Source organism: Lactuca sativa, chromosome 2 (genome assembly GCF_002870075.4).
Source record: "Lactuca sativa cultivar Salinas chromosome 2, Lsat_Salinas_v11, whole genome shotgun sequence".
NCBI lineage: Eukaryota > Viridiplantae > Streptophyta > Magnoliopsida > Asterales > Asteraceae > Lactuca > Lactuca sativa.
The window spans coordinates 111,794,125-111,812,134 of NC_056624.2; the positions used below are offsets into that span (position 1 = coordinate 111,794,125).

Sequence of the window (18,010 nt, forward strand, 5' to 3'; positions counted from 1 at the left end):
ACTGCTGATGTGCAACAAAATCCGAATATACTTTCTTGTGTAGTCCCCTAGACCAACACTTCTCCTCCACTTGGGTTCGACTGCTCCCTTCCAATCCACAAGACTTGATGGATTTCCAATCCATCTCACAACCTTACGATTCAAAATGTTGACATATTGAGATTACAAATGCCAGCGTTCCATTACTAGCCAATATCAATGATAGCATAACTCTTGAAATCCAGATGAATACTCCACAAAATCATAGCCATTCCGATAATCCCAATCGCTTCCCATGATACAACACAAAATCCTTAAGTCCTTTATGCTGGTGACAAAGACTGTAACCCTTGACCAGAACTGGTGAGTCTTCAATCCAACTTCCCATTCTGAAATGGATCCCTAAATTCTAACCATCTTCAACCTTTGTGATTATGAAATTCCCCTGGAACTTCCAATATCCAAACAACTCATGCGACTGCCACCTTGATCTTCTTGCTACCGCTCATTCCCTAGCAACGGTAGTGATTCGACGCAAAGGTCCTTCTTATTGACGACTGTTGTTCCTACCTGAACAAATGCTAACACTTCTGAGCTTTGGATCGGCTGATGAACTAATCCTGCTATCTCGTTTATAGATCTTCCAAGCAATACCCCTGATTTGACCCCATCAAAGAACCAGAACAACAACTGAAGAACTGAATCTCGCTCAGCAAGGCACAACCCCCTAATAATTATAGGCATGCAAAAATGGCATATAACAATTCTCGTTGATATAACCCAGGAAAAACAGAGAACTAAACCAAAGATTATGCTTACACATACTAATACTCGATTCAAAGGCAAATATAAATACCGACAATAAGCATGAAGTAAGCAAAACATTACATACCCACAGTAGCATCTAATGAAACTCTGGCCTCCTTTGAATGACATTGCAATGCTCGACTCCTCACAACTGGGGCTCTTGTCCTACCCTCACATCCGTTGGTGATCCTCAAAGTAACTAGAGCACGTGCACTCACTGCTCCACCCGTTAGTATCCGATAGTCGGCCTACATGTGGCCCACCTGGTTGTAGTGAAAACACATCCTAAACGACCCACAGGGAAAATCCCTGCAAAAATGACCCATCTGACCACAACTAAAACATCTTCGACCTGTCTCCCAACATCCTCCCTCATGGGTGCTCCCACACTTGGCACAACGGCCCCAGTGTTGATGGCCTTCTAAATGTGTATCTTGAGTCTTAGGCCTCTTCACCCGGCCCACTAAAATCTGAGTCTACTCTGACTTCCTTTTCCCAAGGTGTTCTAAATTAATCTCACGCTCCCGGGCTCTAGCAATCATATCATTTAGAGTCCTACACCCAGAAAAACTCACAAACTCCCTAACGTCAGCCCTCATCATGTCATGATACCTTACCTTCTTTATCTCCTTATTCGCTACATACTATAGGACCAATAAAGCACTCTCTTGAAACTTGGCAGTGATCTCTGCCATAGTCTTAGTCGTTGGCGAAGGTCCTAAAACTCCCTTGCCATCTGTTGCACCTCCATAGCTGGTGCGAACTCGGCACTAAACCAGGTCATAAACTCAACCGAAGTCATCGTCTCTAGGGCTTCGCCTCCTGAAGTGAAGTCTACCTCCTCCCACAAATCATGGGCTCTGTCTCTTAGAAGACAAGAGGAAAGTCTGACTTGTGACCCCTCGGGTCAGAAACTCGTCTGGAAAGTGTTAGACATATCTGCTAACCATCTCCAACTGTAAATGGGGTCCTTCTCCCCAAAGAACATAGGAGCTCCACAAGCACGGAACTCACGGAAGGAAGGAGAGCGAGATCCAACAATAACCATAATCTCAGTACGCAATGTGCCCAAAAGCTCCATAATCCCCTCCCTTGACCGTACCGAAAATCACCAGAGTCTATTCCAACATACCGCGGGTAATTTACGACGAGATGAACTCCTGCATCCGCTCATCGATCGAATCAGTATATGCACCTGAGCCAGAACCAAAACCTGAATCCCCTTCCTATGTGCTCATCACCATTCTAAAAAATAACTACCATGCAAATAATCAAAACATAACCATGAATCCTCATCCCACATGCTTCCTAGATTCTCCTAGACTTTCCTCAATTCGAGTATGGATCCTGTTCTTTTTTGTAGTACGGGCCTAATACAACTTCCACGCTTATCCATACTTTCCTCAAGAATCATCCTAAATCCTCTAAGTCACCTTCTCAAAATGATACTCCAAGTATTTGCTAAAACAGCCCAACTAAACCAACTAAATCACTTCCAAGGCTTTCCTAGGTTTCCGACCTCAACCTGTCTTCAGCCGCTAAAGAACTCCCCATAAAGTCAGCTAACCAGCTCATGAATACCATTACATACAATAAAGCTTCTATGATCCTTTGAGTAAAAGACTCATCCCTACAACGGTTGGACTCAAACAAGATTTGCGCATAGGGTCAAGTCCATCGCTTTGAGATTATTCAACCATTACCACATGTGACTTAACATATTCACTTAATAGTTAATTCGCCTTACTTAAGAGTTCCGCAAAGCACAAAGCAAGCAACATTTGTGCAGTAACACTCTAATCAATAGGATAACCAAAGAAAATTTAATCTTACATACAACATCTCATGCTAAGAACTTCCACTCTCACTATCAGTTGCCTTATGCATGCAAATTATACACAATACAAGATCAAATAGACTGTTGAATAAAAGAATCTACCTTAGGACCATAACTAGACAAAGAACATGAAATAAGGCCAAATAATTCATTCTAGGGCTATATGATCCTAATCGTATATAATTTTTAAAGCATACACTTAGCGATTACTAATACGAATATGTATTCCCAATCTAGCATCCAATGCTTCGTAGGCTACAAGGCGTCAAATATCAGGCTAATAAATCATCAAATTCCTGAAAGTATCCCTAGCCTTATTCTAGCATGCATTTCTCATAACATGTAATCATAACAATCTTGTATAGGTATTATGGGAATCACTTACTTGAGGTCGGCCGATTGCACGAATCACACCCTCTTTGACATTATAAAATCATTTTAGAAATTTATTCCCTTTTACAAAAACTTTTTAGAAACTTATTTTATTTCAAAAGATTATCAATTCCTCAGTTTGAGTTCAGACATACCCGTGAGTGTACCTGAATCCCTAAAACCAAGGCTCTAATACCAACTTGTAATGTCCCAAAAATTATAAGGTAAAATTTTTATTTTTAGCAATATCAAAACACCAAGTATGTTTTGTTCAAACATATAAAAGTATTTCATAATAAAACAATCATCAAAGTAAAATCCCAAAATCATCACCATGCGGAAACATGGGTGGATGTGTTGTGATCATGCCGGGCCTTCCCTTTCAAACCCAAAGTACCTGAAACCATAACCATAAAAAGTGTAAGCATATAGCTTAGTGAGTTCCCCTAAATATCGCATACCATACATTTCACCATAATCGGTATGGCCCAGCCCAATCATACAAATGCAAAAGTCACAAAGATATTTAGAACCTACCTAATATAAAATACACCTAGCCTAACATACAAATGGGCCTAGCCCGTCATACAATAGGCCACGCCCAAGATACCTATGGGCCTAACCAAACATACATGCAAGAGTCACAAAGAAATCTAACATGTCAAAAACTAGTGGGTCGACATTGGTGCCTTCGACCTATGCGTATAGTGATGAAACTCACCTCAATCCGCTGATAAACAAATAACTGATCGGGTCGCTGAATCGGATAATCTCACACTAACTTACGTTAAATAAAAAATTAATTAATAATTAACACATTAACCTAAAATCCGACACCCACTCCAAAGTCTAACTTCCTAAATGGTAAATGACCATTTTACCCTTTTCTTACTTGGCCCAAAACAAATATCCAACCTATTTGCTCAACAAGCCTAATTTCCTAAAAAGCATACCAAGGCCTAATATGGCCCATCTCCTTAATTTGGCCCAAAACCATCATCGACCTAATTCCAAGAAAACCTCTAGACTATCCATGTCCTAAAGCCAAAAGTCCAATAGCGCAACAAGGCCCAAACCTTAAAAGGCCCAAAAAGACATACTGGGGAGTACGCCCTACATACAAGAATGGTATGCCATGTGTACTCACCCTCGAAGGACAAGGTAAAAATAGATGAAACACGCTACTCTCATTACGCTGAGAGTACACCTGTATGCCCAACGTACTCTTTAGAAGGCCAAAAACCCCCCAAAGCTCTTAATGGTTAAGACAAAGACATCCAAACTCATATATGACCCTAAGGAGATGTCTTAACATGTAAAGTAGGCGACTTTACTCCTTTGCATGGCTTAATGGAACCAACACCTCAAAAAAATCTATAATAATCACCCAAACTGATGCATGGTCCAAAATAACTCATCAAGATGACATTTTTATGAACAGGGGACCCTCCAAATGCCAAAATCCAACATTCTAAGATCTTGGAGTAGCTCATACTGACAAGGATGACTCGAAGGACTAAAATAAACCCAAAGTAGTCCTTAAACTATATCTAACACCTAGAGTCATCAAGCTAGAAGTTTTATACCTCCAAAAGATAGATCAAGATGCACAAAGGTTGGATCCAAAAGCTCCAAGCAATCCCACACTTTTCCAAGAAGCTCCTTCTTCTTCAATGATCATCAAAATGCATGAAAACACTCCACAAGCTCAAGAACCACACTAATGAAGGCTAGAGTTTTGTTTATAGGGTTTAAAGGGAAGGAGACTGAAGATAATAGGGGTCGGTGTTAAGTGAAGGATCTTAAATAGGGTCCAAGACCCTTAATTCGGGTTTGGGTCTAACTGGAGTACGCAAGCCGTAACTCTGGTATACCCAGCGTACTGTAACGAACACCTGTAACTTCCTTGCATATTGCGCCCAACGTACCTCCCAAGTACGGCGTACGTACTACGCTGACCCTTAATCCTTCAAACTTCTGAATGCCATATCTTCTTCGTTCTAGGTCCGATTTTGATGATCCTTATATCCATGGATAGGTAACGAGAAGCTCTAAACTTCTATCAACTCATCATTTCCTTAAAACTTTCCGAACTAAAATTCCATATTCATAAAAACCTGAACTGCTACTTTATGGTTACACCCTTGGGCTCTAAATCATAAAATCGGACTCCCGAATCATCTAACTTAGCTTACCCACACCCAATGGGTCTAAATCCCTCTTTCCCAATGGCCGTAAGCCTTATGATAACCGATCTTCAGGTCCTAGCCCTGAATTAGGAAATTATTTAGAATAGGGTGTTACACCGAGCACGAGGCTCGTCGTGGTCGACATGGCCATGCACAACGGCCATGCACACTATCCCGATCCTCCGTGGTTGGTCATTGCCGTGGAGGATTCTGGTCACCACCACATTTGACCACGACTCTTCCTCTTTGCCTTATTTTTCTTTCTCTGTCTTCTTTCTCGCTATGATCAGGATCTTCTCTTGTGCACATCACCCCGGTTGCAAGGGGATGAGTTGTGGTGGTAAGGTGGAGGTGGAAGAAGGTTGTGGTGGTGAAGACCATTACGGGTGGCCCAGAGGATTCAAAGTTAAAATAACTACAAGAACACACTTTCTTTTTCGTCTTTTTAAAAAGAAATTGTATTGTTTGATTATTCAGCCTTTAGCATTTTGTTCAATATCGGTACTAAAAGAACGATTCATAATTTCAAAGTTTCCAAAGTTTCCTTTTCCATCCCAATTTCATGTACGAAAATATAATGTTTAGCCTTCTCATGAGGAAGGAATGTTGGGTTTTCTTTGATTGAATTTGGAAATGTGTTGGATGGATTTAAATTTACATTATCATTGGAAAATTCTTTGTAGTATTTTCCTGATTAGTGACCATTTTTTTTGGTCTCTAATAATAAGTATTTAGTGACCACTTTTTTGGTCACTATAACCATTAATAGGTTAATACTAATCAATGATATTTTTATGGTCACTAAAATTGCTCACTAATTGGATACATAGTGACCACTTTCATTGACTAGTGACATCGTTTAGTGACAAAACGGATTGTCACAGATTAGTGACCAATGTAGTTGCGTTGCTATTTAGTGGCCACTTATATATTTGGTCACTATGTCATTTAAGTGACCTATAGTGACAAAAAGGGACGACAAATATTTGGTCAGTAAATTATTAGTAACGACTCTTTCTATTGTTAGTGACCATTTTGCTTTGACACTAATTGGCATTTTTTTTTTGTAGTGAATGTTACAGTAAATTGTTAAAATGGAGGAAAACGCATAGTCAATAGGGTTAGGTTGAGTTCTTGCCAAAAAAAGAACTTCTTGCAAACAAGGACCACTGATCTTGAAGGTTTCTGCTGCTTTTATTTGTTGCAGTTTCGCTTCCCATTTTGCCTCCCGCTTTGGTAGATGTGTTTGCGACGATGGCCTCTATTTATAGGCTGCAACATTGGTGTCCTCTACTTTGATAAGGATAGCAACAAGAATCATGTTTTATTATTTTACAAAGTCTAAAAAAGAAAAATTAAATATCCTTGTAAGATTTTATTCCTATACATCCTCCTACCATATCAAATAACGACGAATAAATTAAATTAATTAGTATTAATTTCATTAAATGTATTATTAAATGTGACACATATCAACATTTGATATGATAGAAGGATGGGTAGAAATAAAATGTAGAAGGATATTTAAAATCTGTCTAAAAAACCATCTAGTGGTTACACAGTAACACAAAATATCACAAATGTTATTTAATGGCATCATAATTATAAAAAAAGGTATAGTTCCAGTTATGTAACACAATGTCCAGAATTTTAACAATACAAGCATAAAGAAAACATGCGGTAACATACTAATTATATGGAAACACTATGGAGGACAACTGTATCAACAGTCACACCAGGTCCGAACCCCATCAACACACCCCACTCTAGACCTTCTCCCGTGGTGACAGCACCCTGTGTAACCGAAGAGTGTCGCATTTTGTTTAGGATAAAAAGGACACAAGGACTTGACAAGTTTCCATATTCAGCGAGCACATGTCGTGAGACCCGAAGTTTCTCGGGCCTAAGGCGTAAATTTTCCTCAACGTGGTCCAGGATCGCACGTCCTCCTGGATGTGCGATCCAGAACAGCGAGTTCCAGTCGCTGATACCCAACGGTTGAAAGGCCTCAAGTAGGCTCTTTTCAACGTGTTTCCCGATTAGTTCGGGAACGTCTCTGCGAAGACGAGTTATAAACCCGGCCTGACGAATGTGCCCTTTAATGGCACCGTCGCTATCCGGGACAATAGTTTGGGAAGCAGAAACTATTTCAAATAGTTTCTTTTCCACGTCAGGTATTGGGTCTGAACCAACTATGACCGCTGCTGCACCATCACCAAACAAAACCTGGCTTACAAGGTTATCAACATGGGCCTCATCTGGACCACGAAAATTTGGTGTAGTGATCTCTGAGCAAACAACCAATACACGCGCTCCCTTGTTGTTCTCAGCTAAATCCTTTGCCAAACGAAGGACAGAGGCACCAGCGAAACACCCTTGTTGGTACAACATGACACGTTTAACAGAAGGACTTAGGCCGAGGAGCTTTGTGAGCTGGTAATCAGCTCCTGGCATGTCAACACCGTAGACAGAGCTAAACACCACGTGGGTGATCATCGACTTGGGTTGGCCCCATTCGTTGATTGCCTGAGTTGCAGCTTTTGCACCGAGTTTTGGAATTTCCGCAATTGCAATATCTTGTCTTTCGTCTAAAGATGGTGCCATGTGAGCACAAAGGTTTGGTTTCTCTTTTAAGATCTCCTCGGTCAAGTGTATGTAACGTTTTTTGATTTTTGAATTATCACCTGAAACAATATTATAATAAAAAAAATATCAATTTAATAAGATTATGAGATATATAATAATAACATTTACATGCATTATAATATAGCTAGCTTACACATCCGTTTAAATTTTTCTTTAAGTTCTGTCTTATGTTCGCAGTTTGTTACACGAAAATAAAAATCTGCATATGTGCTTTGAGGCACAAAGTTAGGTGGTGTAGCTGTCCCGATGGCCATAATTGTCGCTGGGCCATTGGCTCGTTGCGCCTCTCGGAACTCCACTGTGCTATCCATTTCAGGTGAAGCTAGAAACCGTAGCTATGAGTGATGGTTCAATTTATAGAACGCATAAGGGTTAGGTAGATATAATGTTGGAAAGGTATCACATATATAATTTTTTTTTTTTGATAAATGTGTATTACATCTATTTTAAGTTTAATAACAAAAACCCCATAAAAATATAAATGTTATGTTTATACGTCTCAGCCAATGAAGAAATAAATCATAGTGAAACCACATCCATTAAATTGTTTAATAATTATTTATATGAAAAAGATTTATAATTGATTTAAAGATCGATATACTATACACATATATACATACATACATACATACGTATATTCATACATACATACATACAAACGGTATTATTTCATGCTATAAATATAACTTGCTCTCATGTGAATTATTCATCAAAGTTGCTAATATTTTTGTACAACAAACTACGTTAAAGGTCTGTAAGGTAACTTCAGATCTCAAATCACAATAATGGAGGACTTTTCATTTTGATCTTTTTATTTCTTGTTGAAGTTATATATAAATAATGATTCATGAATCTATGATGTGATGAAATGTGTTTTTTTTTTTAAAAACTATGTCATAACTGCTATCTCATTTATAATTAAAGCAGGTTTGCTTGAATGGCACTATCGTCTACCCCCCCTGATCTCAAAAAGTTTGTGGTCGATGAAGGCCATGGTGTGAAGGGTGTATCAGAACTCAACCTCAAAATTTTACCCGAGTTGTTCATTCAACCGGTTGAAAAACGGCTCGATATGAGCAAAGTTCTGCAAGATGAATTGATACAAGTAATTGACATATCGGATTCTGAAGACCCTCAGGTAATAAAGTCGGTATGCGACGCAGCCGAGAAATTGGGATTTTTTCAAATTGTTAACCATGGGGTGCCTCTAAGCATAATTGAGAGTGTTATAGAGGCAACACATAAGTTTTTCGGGTTGTCAAGCGAAGAGAAAAAGAAATACTTGTCCCGGAATACTCCTTCAAAAAATGTTAGATACCTTACAAGTTTCAGTCCAGAAGTGGACAAAGCCTATGAGTGGAAAGATCAACTAAGTTGTTTCTATGTTTCGGATGAAGAAACCTTGAAATTCTGGCCATCTGTTTGCAAGTAAGTCATAGACATGCGTAAGTCTTAACAGTTTGCTCAATTTATTAACGGAAAATGACTTACAAGCCAACGAAGTTTTCAAAACGTTCAAAAAACGTCAATTATGTTTTGTCTGTTAAAAAAAACTCAAAGAAGTTAACCTTTCGTCTAAAAAAGCATAATGAAGTTTCCAAACCATTCAAAAAACCACAATCATGTTTTGTCTTTTCAAAAGATTAATTTCTTTGGACTTTTTTGAACATACAAAACATAATTGGGGTTTTTTGAATGGTTTGAAAACTTCGTTGGTCTCACAAATCATTTTTCCGATATAGTAATAAGTCATATAATTTGTTTCTCTTCTTTGACATCCATAGAATTGAACAAAAGTGTAACTTAGTTGACATTTTTTAGACAAAATGTTAAGTTTATTGGGTTTTTTTGAACAAACAAAACATGATTGAGGTTTTTTGAACGACTTGGAAATTTTGTTGGACTCGTAAGTCATTTTCCCATTTATTAAACAGGAAACTCATTATTTTCCTTTTTTGAAATGTCCCTAAGACTAATCTTTTTACTTCTATAGGCATGAAGCTCTTGAATACTTGAAGACATGTGATTCAGTAATCAAGACGCTAATAAAAATCTTAATCACAGGATTAGACATACCAAACCTCAACGACACATATGAATCATTATTTATGGGTTCAAAACGAATAAACCTAAACTATTATCCTGTATGTCCCAACCCAGAGCTCTCAATTGGCGCTGGTGGTCATTCAGATGCCTCAACGTTAACCGTGCTTCTTCAAGACCAGATAGGAGGACTTTATGTTTGGAAACAAGATAGTGACTGTTGGATCCATGTCCCTCCTGTTAAGGGATCATTGACAATTAACATTGGTGATGCTTTTCAAATCATGAGCAATGGTCGATACAAGAGTGTAGAACATATAGTGGTTGCTAACGCGCATGAAAACCGGATTTCGGTGCCTGTCTTTGTGAACCCAAGGCCGAGTGATGTAATCGGCCCTTTGCCAGAAGTGATGGATAGTGGGGAAAAGGCTTTGTATAAGCAAGTTCTATACTCGGATTATGTGAAGCATTTTCTCAGGAAATCAACTGATGGGAAGGGCACTGTTGATTTTGCTATGATTTGATTATGTTTCTTGAAATAATAATGTATCCGAGTCCAAGTGTTTTGGAAGCATCACAAGGATCTTGAAACGACATATGGGAAACCAATTTCTATCTATTTAGATTAATAAATTTTTACAAGGATGGTGAATTCTTGTAAAGGATAAAGAACCGTAATATTTGCAAATTTCAACTTCAGTATTTTATTAGATTCACTATCAATTATCATAACATATTTTTCTGCCGTTCAAAAACAAATTATCATAACATATTTATCACCCCAAACCCCTTTAAACTTGTAAAACCCCATTGACTCGATATTCTATTTTATTATGTTTGGGATATGGATGCATTAGTCGATATTAAGCAATAAAAGCCAAATTAAATTTTTAAATAAATAACTTTATAACCCCTTTAACCTACTGTCTCGGATATTAATGCACTAGTTGATATTGAACGCACTCTACATCAAACGCTTTCCTTTCAAATACTAACGGATGCTCTAGCCTCCATACTTCTAATTGACTTGTAATAAATTCTAGCCTAATAATAATCTTCTCATATTACCAAAAAGCCTTTGGTATTGAGGGGTTTATGAGGTTGTGGGTTCAAGACCCACTTGAAACATCGGTAGAACTATGAGTAAATTAGATTTGACATTTTAAAAAGTAGAAATAAAAGTAATTTTCATATTATCTTAACATTATATGTTAACGATTCTAGAATAAATTCAAATACTATGGGTGTGTTGGACAACAAACTCTTAGCTTAACAAAAATGTAAATATATTGCTCTAATGAGTAAAAATAAAAGCACAGACACACACATTGCTTATGGATTTTTTTTATATATTCACATAACAAAGCTGACTTTCATTTACTACTTAAATCATTCGGAAAGATCAATGACATTTCATCAACCATCACAACCTTATATTATGTAACAGTTAATGATTGAGGTCTAAGGGGCAGAGCCCCTGACGGTGATAAAATTGATAAATCTTATCAACTAGGTGTAAAAACCGTGTAATATACCTCCCAAGTACGGCCTGCGTACTAGGCTGACCCTTAATCCTTCAAACTTCCGAACGCCATATCTTCTTCGTTCTAGGTCCGATTTCGATGATCCTTATATCCACGGATAGGTAACGAGAAGCTCTAAACTTCTATCAACTCATCATTTCCTCAAAATTTCCCAAACTAAAATTCCACATTCATAAAAACATGATCTGCTACTTTATGGTTACACCCTTGGGCTCTAAATCATAAAATCGGAGTCCCGAATCATCTAACTTAGCTTACCCACACCCAATGGGTCTAAATCCCTCTTTCCTAATGGCCCTAAGCCTTATGATAACCGATCTTCAGGTCATAGCCATTAATTAGGAAATTATTTAGAATAGGGTGTTACATCGAGCACGAGGCTCGTCGTGGTCGACATGGCCACGCACAACAGCCGTGCACACTATCCCGATCCTCCGTGGTTGGTCATTGTCGTGGAGGATTCTGGTCACCACCACATTTGACCACAACTCTTCCTCTTTGCCTTATTTTTCCTTATATGTCTTCTTTCTCGCAATGACCAGGATCTTCTCTTGTGCACATCACCCCGGTTGCAAGGGGATGAGTTGTGGTGGTAAGGTAGAGGTGGAAGAAGGTTGTGGTTGTGAAGACCATTACGGATGGGCCCAGAGGATTCAAAGTTAAAAGAACACACTTTCTTTTTCGTCTTTTTAAAAAGAAATTGTATTGTTTGATTATTCAACCTGTAGCCTTTTGTTCAATATTGGTACTAAAAGAACGATTCATAATTTCAAAGTTTGCAAAGTTTCCTTTTCCATCCCATTTTCGTGTACAAAAATATAATGTTTAGCCTTCTCACGAGGAAGGAATGTTGGGTTTTCTTTGATTGAATTTGGAAATGTGTTGGATGGATTTAAATTTACATTATGATTGGAAAATTCTTTCTAGTATTTTCCTGATTAGTGACCTTTTTTTTGGTCTCTAATAATAAGTATTTAGTGACCACTTTTTGGTAACTATAACCATTAATAGGTTAATACTAATCAATGATATTTTTATGGTCACTAAAATTGCTCACTAATTGGATACATAGCGACCACTTTCATTGACTAGTGACGTCGTTTAGTGACAAAACGGATTGTCACAGATTAGTGACCAATGTAGTTTCGTTGCTATTTAGTGACCACTTATATATTTGGTCACTAAATCATTTAAGTGACCTATAGTGACAAAAAGGGACGACAAATATTTGGTCAGTAAATCATTAGTGACGACTCTTTCTATTGTTAGTGGACATTTCGTTTTGACACTAATTGGCATTTTTTTGTAGTGAATGTTACATTAAATTGTTAAAATGGAGGAAAACACATAGTCAATAGGGTTAGGTTGAGTTCTTGCCAAGAAAAGAACTTCTTGCAAACAAGGACCACTGATCTTGAAGGTTTCTGCTGCTTTTATTTGTTGCAGTTTCGCTTCCCATTTTGCCTCCCGCTTTGGTAGATGTGTTTGCGATGATGGCATCTATTTATAGGCTGCAACATTGGTGTCCTCTACTTTGACAAGGATAGCAACAAGAATCATGTTTTATTATTTTACAAAGTCTAAAAAAGAAAAATTAAATATCCTGTTAGATTTTATTTCTACACGTCCTTCAATCATATCAAATAATCACAAATAAATTAAATTAGTATTAATTTCATTAAATATATTATTAAATGTGACACGTGTCAACATTTAATATGATAGAAGGATGGATAGAAATAAAATGTAAGAGGATATTTAATTTCTCTCTAAAAACCCATCTGGGTCGTTACTTAGTAACACAAAATATCACAAATGTTATTTATTGGCATCATAATTATAAAAAATGTATAGTTCCAGTTATGTAACACAAAGTCCAGAATTTTAACAATACAAGCATAAAGAAAACATGCGGTAACATACTAATTATATGGAAACACTATGGAGGACAACTGTATCAACAGTCACACCGGGTCCAAACCCCATCAACACACCCCACTCTAGACCCTCTCCCGTGGTGATGGCGCCCTGTGTAACCGAAGAGTGTCGCATTTCGTTTAGGATAAAAAGGACACAAGGACTTGACAAATTTCCATATTCAGCGAGCACATGTCGTGAGGCCCGAAGTTTCTCGGGCCTAAGGCATAAATTTTCCTCAACCTGGTCCAGGATCGCACGTCCTCCTGGATGTGCGATCCAGAACAGCGAGTTCCAGTCGCTGATACCCAACGGTTGAAAGGCCTCAAGTAGGCTCTTTTCAACGTGTTTCCCGATTAGTTCGGGAACGTCTCTGTGAAGACGAGTTATAAACCCGGCCTGACGAATGTGCCCTTTAATGGCACCGTCGCTATCCGGGACAATAGTTTGGGAAGCAGAAACTATTTCAAATAGTTTCATTTCCACGTCAGGTATTGGGTCAGAACCAACTATGACCGCAGCTGCTCCATCACCAAACAAAACCTGGCTTACAAGGTTATCAACATGGGCCTCATCTGGACCTCGGAAATTTGGTGTAGTGATCTCTGAGCAAACAACCAATACACGGGCTCCTTTGTTGTTCTCGGCTAAATCCTTTGCCAAACGAAGGACAGAAGCACCAGCGAAACACCCTTGTTGGTACAACATGACACGTTTAACAGAAGGACTTAGGCCGAGGAGCTTTGTGAGCTGATAATCAGCTCCTGGCATGTCAACACCGTAGACAGAGCTAAACACCACGTGGGTGATCATCGACTTGGGTTGGCCCCATTCGTTGATTGCCTGAGTTGCAGCTTTTGCACCGAGTTTTGGAATTTCCGCAATTGCAATATCTTGTCTTTCGTCTAAAGATGGTGCCATGTGAGCACAAAGGTTTGGTTTCTCTTTTAAGATCTCCTCGGTCAAGTGTATGTAACGTTTTTTGATTTTTGAATTATCACCTGAAGCAATATTATAATAAAAAAATATCAATTTAACAAGATTATGAAATAAAAAAAGTACATGTATTATAATATATAGCTTACACATCCGTTTAAATTTTTCTTTAAGTTCTGTCTTATGTTCGCAGTTTGTTACACGAAAATAAAAATCTGCATATGTGCTTTGAGGCACACAATTAGGTGGTGTAGCTGTCCCGATGGCCATAATTGCCGCTGGGCCTTTGGCTCGTTGCGCCTCTCGGAAGTCGACCATGCTAACCATTTCAGGTGAAGCTAGAAACCGTAGCTATGAGTGATGGTTCAATTTATAGAACGCATAAGGGTTAGGTAGGTATAATGTTGGAAAGGTATCACATATATAATTTTTTTTTAATAAATGTATATCACATCTATTTTAGTTTTAATAAAAAATCCATCCATAAAAATATAAATGTTTTGTTTATATGAAATAATACGTCTAAGCAAATGAAGAAAATAAATCATAGTGAAACCCCATCCATTAAATTGCTGAATAATTATTTATATGAAAAAGGTTAATTATAATTGATTGAAAGATATACATACATACATACATACATACATAGAATTATTTCATGCTATAAATATAACGTGCTCTCATGTGAATTATTCATCAAACTTGCTAATATTTTTGTACAACAAACTACCTTAAAGGTCTGTCAGGTAACTTCAGATCTCAATTCCCATTAATGGAAGACTTTTTATTTGCTTCTTTGTATTTCTTATTGAAGTTATGCATAAATAATGATTCATGAATCAAGGATGTGATGAAAAGTGTTTTTTTTTTAAAAAAACTATGTCATACTGTTATCTCATTTATAATTAAAGCAGGTTTGCTTGAATGGCACTATCATCTACCCCCCCTGATCTAAAAAAGTTTGTGGTCGATGAAGGCCATGGTGTGAAGGGTGTATCAGAACTCAACCTCAAAATCTTACCCGAGTTGTTCATTCAACCGGTTGAAAAACGGCTCAATATGAGCAAAGTTCTGCCAGATGAGTTGATCCCAGTCATTGACATATCCGCTTCTGAAGACCCTAAGGTAATAAAGTCGGTATGTGACGCAGCCGAGAAATTGGGATTTTTTCAAATTGTTAACCATGGTGTGCCTCTAAGCATAATTGAGAGTGTTAAAGAGGCAACACATAAGTTTTTCGGGTTGTCAAGCGAAGAGAAAAAGAAATACTTGTCCCGGAATACTCCTTCAAAAAATGTTAGATACCTTACAAGTTTCAGTCCGGAAGTGGACAAAGCCTATGAGTGGAAAGATCAACTAAGTTGTTTCTATGTTTCGGATGAAGAAACCTTGAAATTTTGGCCATCTGTTTGCAAGTAAGTCATAGACATAAGTAAGTCTTAACAGTTTGCTCAATTTATTAACGGAAAATGACTTACAATCCAACGAAGTTTTCAAAACGTTCAAAAAACGTCAATTATGTTTTGTCTGTTAAAAAAAACCTAAAGAACTTAACCTTTCGTCTAAAAAAGCATAATGAAGTTTCCAAACCATTCAAAAAACCACAATCATGTTTTATCTGTTCAAAAGATTAATTTCGTTGGATTTTTTTGAACACACAAAACATAATTGGAGTTTTTTGAATGGTTTGAAAACTTCGTTGGTCTTACAAATCATTTTTCCGATATAGTAATAAGTCATATCATATGTTTCTCTTCTTTGATATCCAAAGAATTGAACAAAAGTGTAACTTAGTTGACCTTTTTTAGACAAAGGATTAAGTTCATTGTTTTTTTTTTTTGAATAAACAAAACATGATTGAGGTTTTTTGAACGATTTGGAAACTTTGTTGGACTCGTAAGTCATTTTCCCATTTATTAAACAGGAAACTCATTATTTTCCTTTTTTGAAATGTCCCTAAGACTAATCTTTTTACTTCTGTAGGCATGAAGCTCTTGAATACTTGAAGACATGTGATTCAGTAATCAAGACGCTAATAAAAATCCTAATCACAGGATTGGGCATACCAAACCTCAACGACACGTATGAATCATTATTTATGGGTTCAAAACGAATAAACCTAAACTATTATCCTGTATGTCCCAACCCAGAGCTCTCAATTGGCGTTGGTGGTCATTCTGATGCTTCAACGTTAACTGTGCTTCTTCAAGACCAGATAGGAGGACTTTATGTTCGGAAACAAGATAGTGACTGTTGGATCCATGTCCCTCCTGTTAAGGAATCATTGACAATTAACATTGGTGATGCTTTCCAAATCATGAGCAATGGTCGCTACAAGAGTGTAGAACATATAGTGGTTGCTAACGCGCATGAAAACCGGATTTCGGTGCCTGTCTTTGTGAACCCAAGGCCGAGAGATGTAATCGGCCCTTTGCGAGAAGTGATGAATAGTGGGGAAAAGGCTTTGTATAAGCAAGTTCTATACTCGGATTATGTGAAGCATTTTCTCGGGAAATCAACTGATGGGAAGGGCACTGTTGATTTTGCTAAGAATTGATTATGTTTGTTGAAATAATAATGTATCCGGAGTCAAAGTGTTTTGGAAGTATCACAAGGATCTTGAAACGACATGGGAAACCAATTTCTATCTGTTTTGGTTAATAAATTTTTACAAGGATGGTGAATTCTTGTAAAGCATAAAAAACCGTAATATTTGAAATTTTCGATTTCAGTATTTTATTAGACTCACTATCAATTATCATAACATATTTATCACTCCATACCCCTTTAAATTTGTAAGTAAAACCCCAATGACTCGATATTCTATTTTATTATGTTTGAAATATGCATGCATTAGTCGATATTAAAAAATAAATTAAAGACAACTTAAACTTTTAAATAAATAACTTTATAACCCCTTCTGTCTCATATATTAATACACTAGTTGATACGCTATAAACGTACTGAACGTTCGGCGAACTGTTAATGAACATTTCGGCGAAAAGTTCGTTTATGTTCGTTTATTTAATAATAAACGAATATGAACATAAATTCTCATTCGTTTAGTTATACGAACGAACATGAACAATGATCTCACTTGTTTAATTATGTTCGTGAACGTCCGTATATATTGTTTGCTTATTTTCATTTATGTTCGTTCATTTAAGTTCCTTTTATATTCATATATTTTTAATATATTTGATTACATTACTATATTATATGTTCGTTTATGTTCATATATGTTATGTTTATTTATCTATGTTCATTTATGCTTATGTATGTTAGTTATGTTTATTTATCTACGTTCGTTTATTTTCGTTTAGCATGTTCCCGAACATGAACGATGTAAACTTTTAAACGAACGAGCATGAATATGAAAATCGGCTCGTTTATTCGTTCGTTTTCATTAATTTGTTCGGCTAACTTAAATGAACGTACATAAACATACTCTTGTTCGTGTTCATTCGGTTTGTTTACCGCCCTCGTAGTTGATATTGAACGCACTCCACATCATACTCTTTCCTTTCTAATACTAGTGGATGCTCTAGCCTCCATAAATCTAGTTGGCTTGTAATAAATTCTAGCTTAATAATAATATTCTCATATTACCAAAAGGCCTTTGGTATAGCGGCGTTTATAAGGTTGTAGGTTCAAGTCCCACTTGAAACATCGGTGGAGTTAAGATTAAAATAGATTTGACATTTTAAAAAATAGAAATAAAAATAATCTATATATTATTT

At 37.1% G+C, this 18,010-nt stretch overlaps 4 protein-coding genes across 4 annotated transcripts; 2 read left to right on the forward strand and 2 right to left on the reverse strand.

The window, feature by feature from the left end:
- Window positions 1-6,738: 6,738 nt before the first annotated feature.
- Window positions 6,739-8,150, reverse strand: LOC111882076 (chalcone synthase 2). The gene is made up of 2 exons (XM_023878441.3): window positions 7,964-8,150; window positions 6,739-7,868 (listed from the first exon to the last, which is right to left on the reverse strand). The coding sequence occupies exons 1-2, from the start codon at window positions 8,139-8,141 to the stop codon at window positions 6,877-6,879; spliced, it is 1,170 nt and encodes a 389-aa protein (XP_023734209.2). The 5' UTR covers window positions 8,142-8,150; the 3' UTR covers window positions 6,739-6,876.
- A 372-nt stretch (window positions 8,151-8,522) lies between these two features.
- Window positions 8,523-10,611, forward strand: LOC111882077 (feruloyl CoA ortho-hydroxylase F6H1-3). The gene is made up of 2 exons (XM_023878442.3): window positions 8,523-9,258; window positions 9,824-10,611. Exons 1-2 carry the CDS (start codon window positions 8,768-8,770, stop codon window positions 10,395-10,397), a joined length of 1,065 nt encoding a protein of 354 aa, XP_023734210.1. The 5' UTR covers window positions 8,523-8,767; the 3' UTR covers window positions 10,398-10,611.
- A 2,653-nt stretch (window positions 10,612-13,264) lies between these two features.
- On the reverse strand, window positions 13,265-14,738 carry LOC111882075 (chalcone synthase 2). Its single transcript, XM_023878440.3, has 2 exons — window positions 14,420-14,738; window positions 13,265-14,335 (listed from the first exon to the last, which is right to left on the reverse strand). The coding sequence occupies exons 1-2, from the start codon at window positions 14,595-14,597 to the stop codon at window positions 13,344-13,346; spliced, it is 1,170 nt and encodes a 389-aa protein (XP_023734208.1). The 5' UTR covers window positions 14,598-14,738; the 3' UTR covers window positions 13,265-13,343.
- A 452-nt stretch (window positions 14,739-15,190) lies between these two features.
- Window positions 15,191-17,045, forward strand: LOC111882078 (feruloyl CoA ortho-hydroxylase F6H1-3). The gene is made up of 2 exons (XM_023878443.3): window positions 15,191-15,685; window positions 16,254-17,045. Exons 1-2 carry the CDS (start codon window positions 15,195-15,197, stop codon window positions 16,825-16,827), a joined length of 1,065 nt encoding a protein of 354 aa, XP_023734211.1. The 5' UTR covers window positions 15,191-15,194; the 3' UTR covers window positions 16,828-17,045.
- The last annotated feature ends 965 nt before the right edge of the window (window positions 17,046-18,010 follow it).

Coding starts and splice junctions, on each gene's coding strand:
- LOC111882077 (XM_023878442.3), top strand. CDS start 8,768: ATGGCACTATCGTCTACCCCCCCTGATCTCAAAAAGTTTGTGGTCGAT. Junction 9,259..9,823: donor TTCTGGCCATCTGTTTGCAA/GTAAGTCATAGA, acceptor TTACTTCTATAG/GCATGAAGCTCTTGAATACT.
- LOC111882078 (XM_023878443.3), top strand. CDS start 15,195: ATGGCACTATCATCTACCCCCCCTGATCTAAAAAAGTTTGTGGTCGAT. Junction 15,686..16,253: donor TTTTGGCCATCTGTTTGCAA/GTAAGTCATAGA, acceptor TTACTTCTGTAG/GCATGAAGCTCTTGAATACT.
- LOC111882075 (XM_023878440.3), bottom strand. CDS start 14,597: ATGGTTAGCATGGTCGACTTCCGAGAGGCGCAACGAGCCAAAGGCCCA. Junction 14,336..14,419: donor AGAAAAATTTAAACGGATGT/GTAAGCTATATA, acceptor ATATTGCTTCAG/GTGATAATTCAAAAATCAAA.
- LOC111882076 (XM_023878441.3), bottom strand. CDS start 8,141: ATGGATAGCACAGTGGAGTTCCGAGAGGCGCAACGAGCCAATGGCCCA. Junction 7,869..7,963: donor AGAAAAATTTAAACGGATGT/GTAAGCTAGCTA, acceptor ATATTGTTTCAG/GTGATAATTCAAAAATCAAA.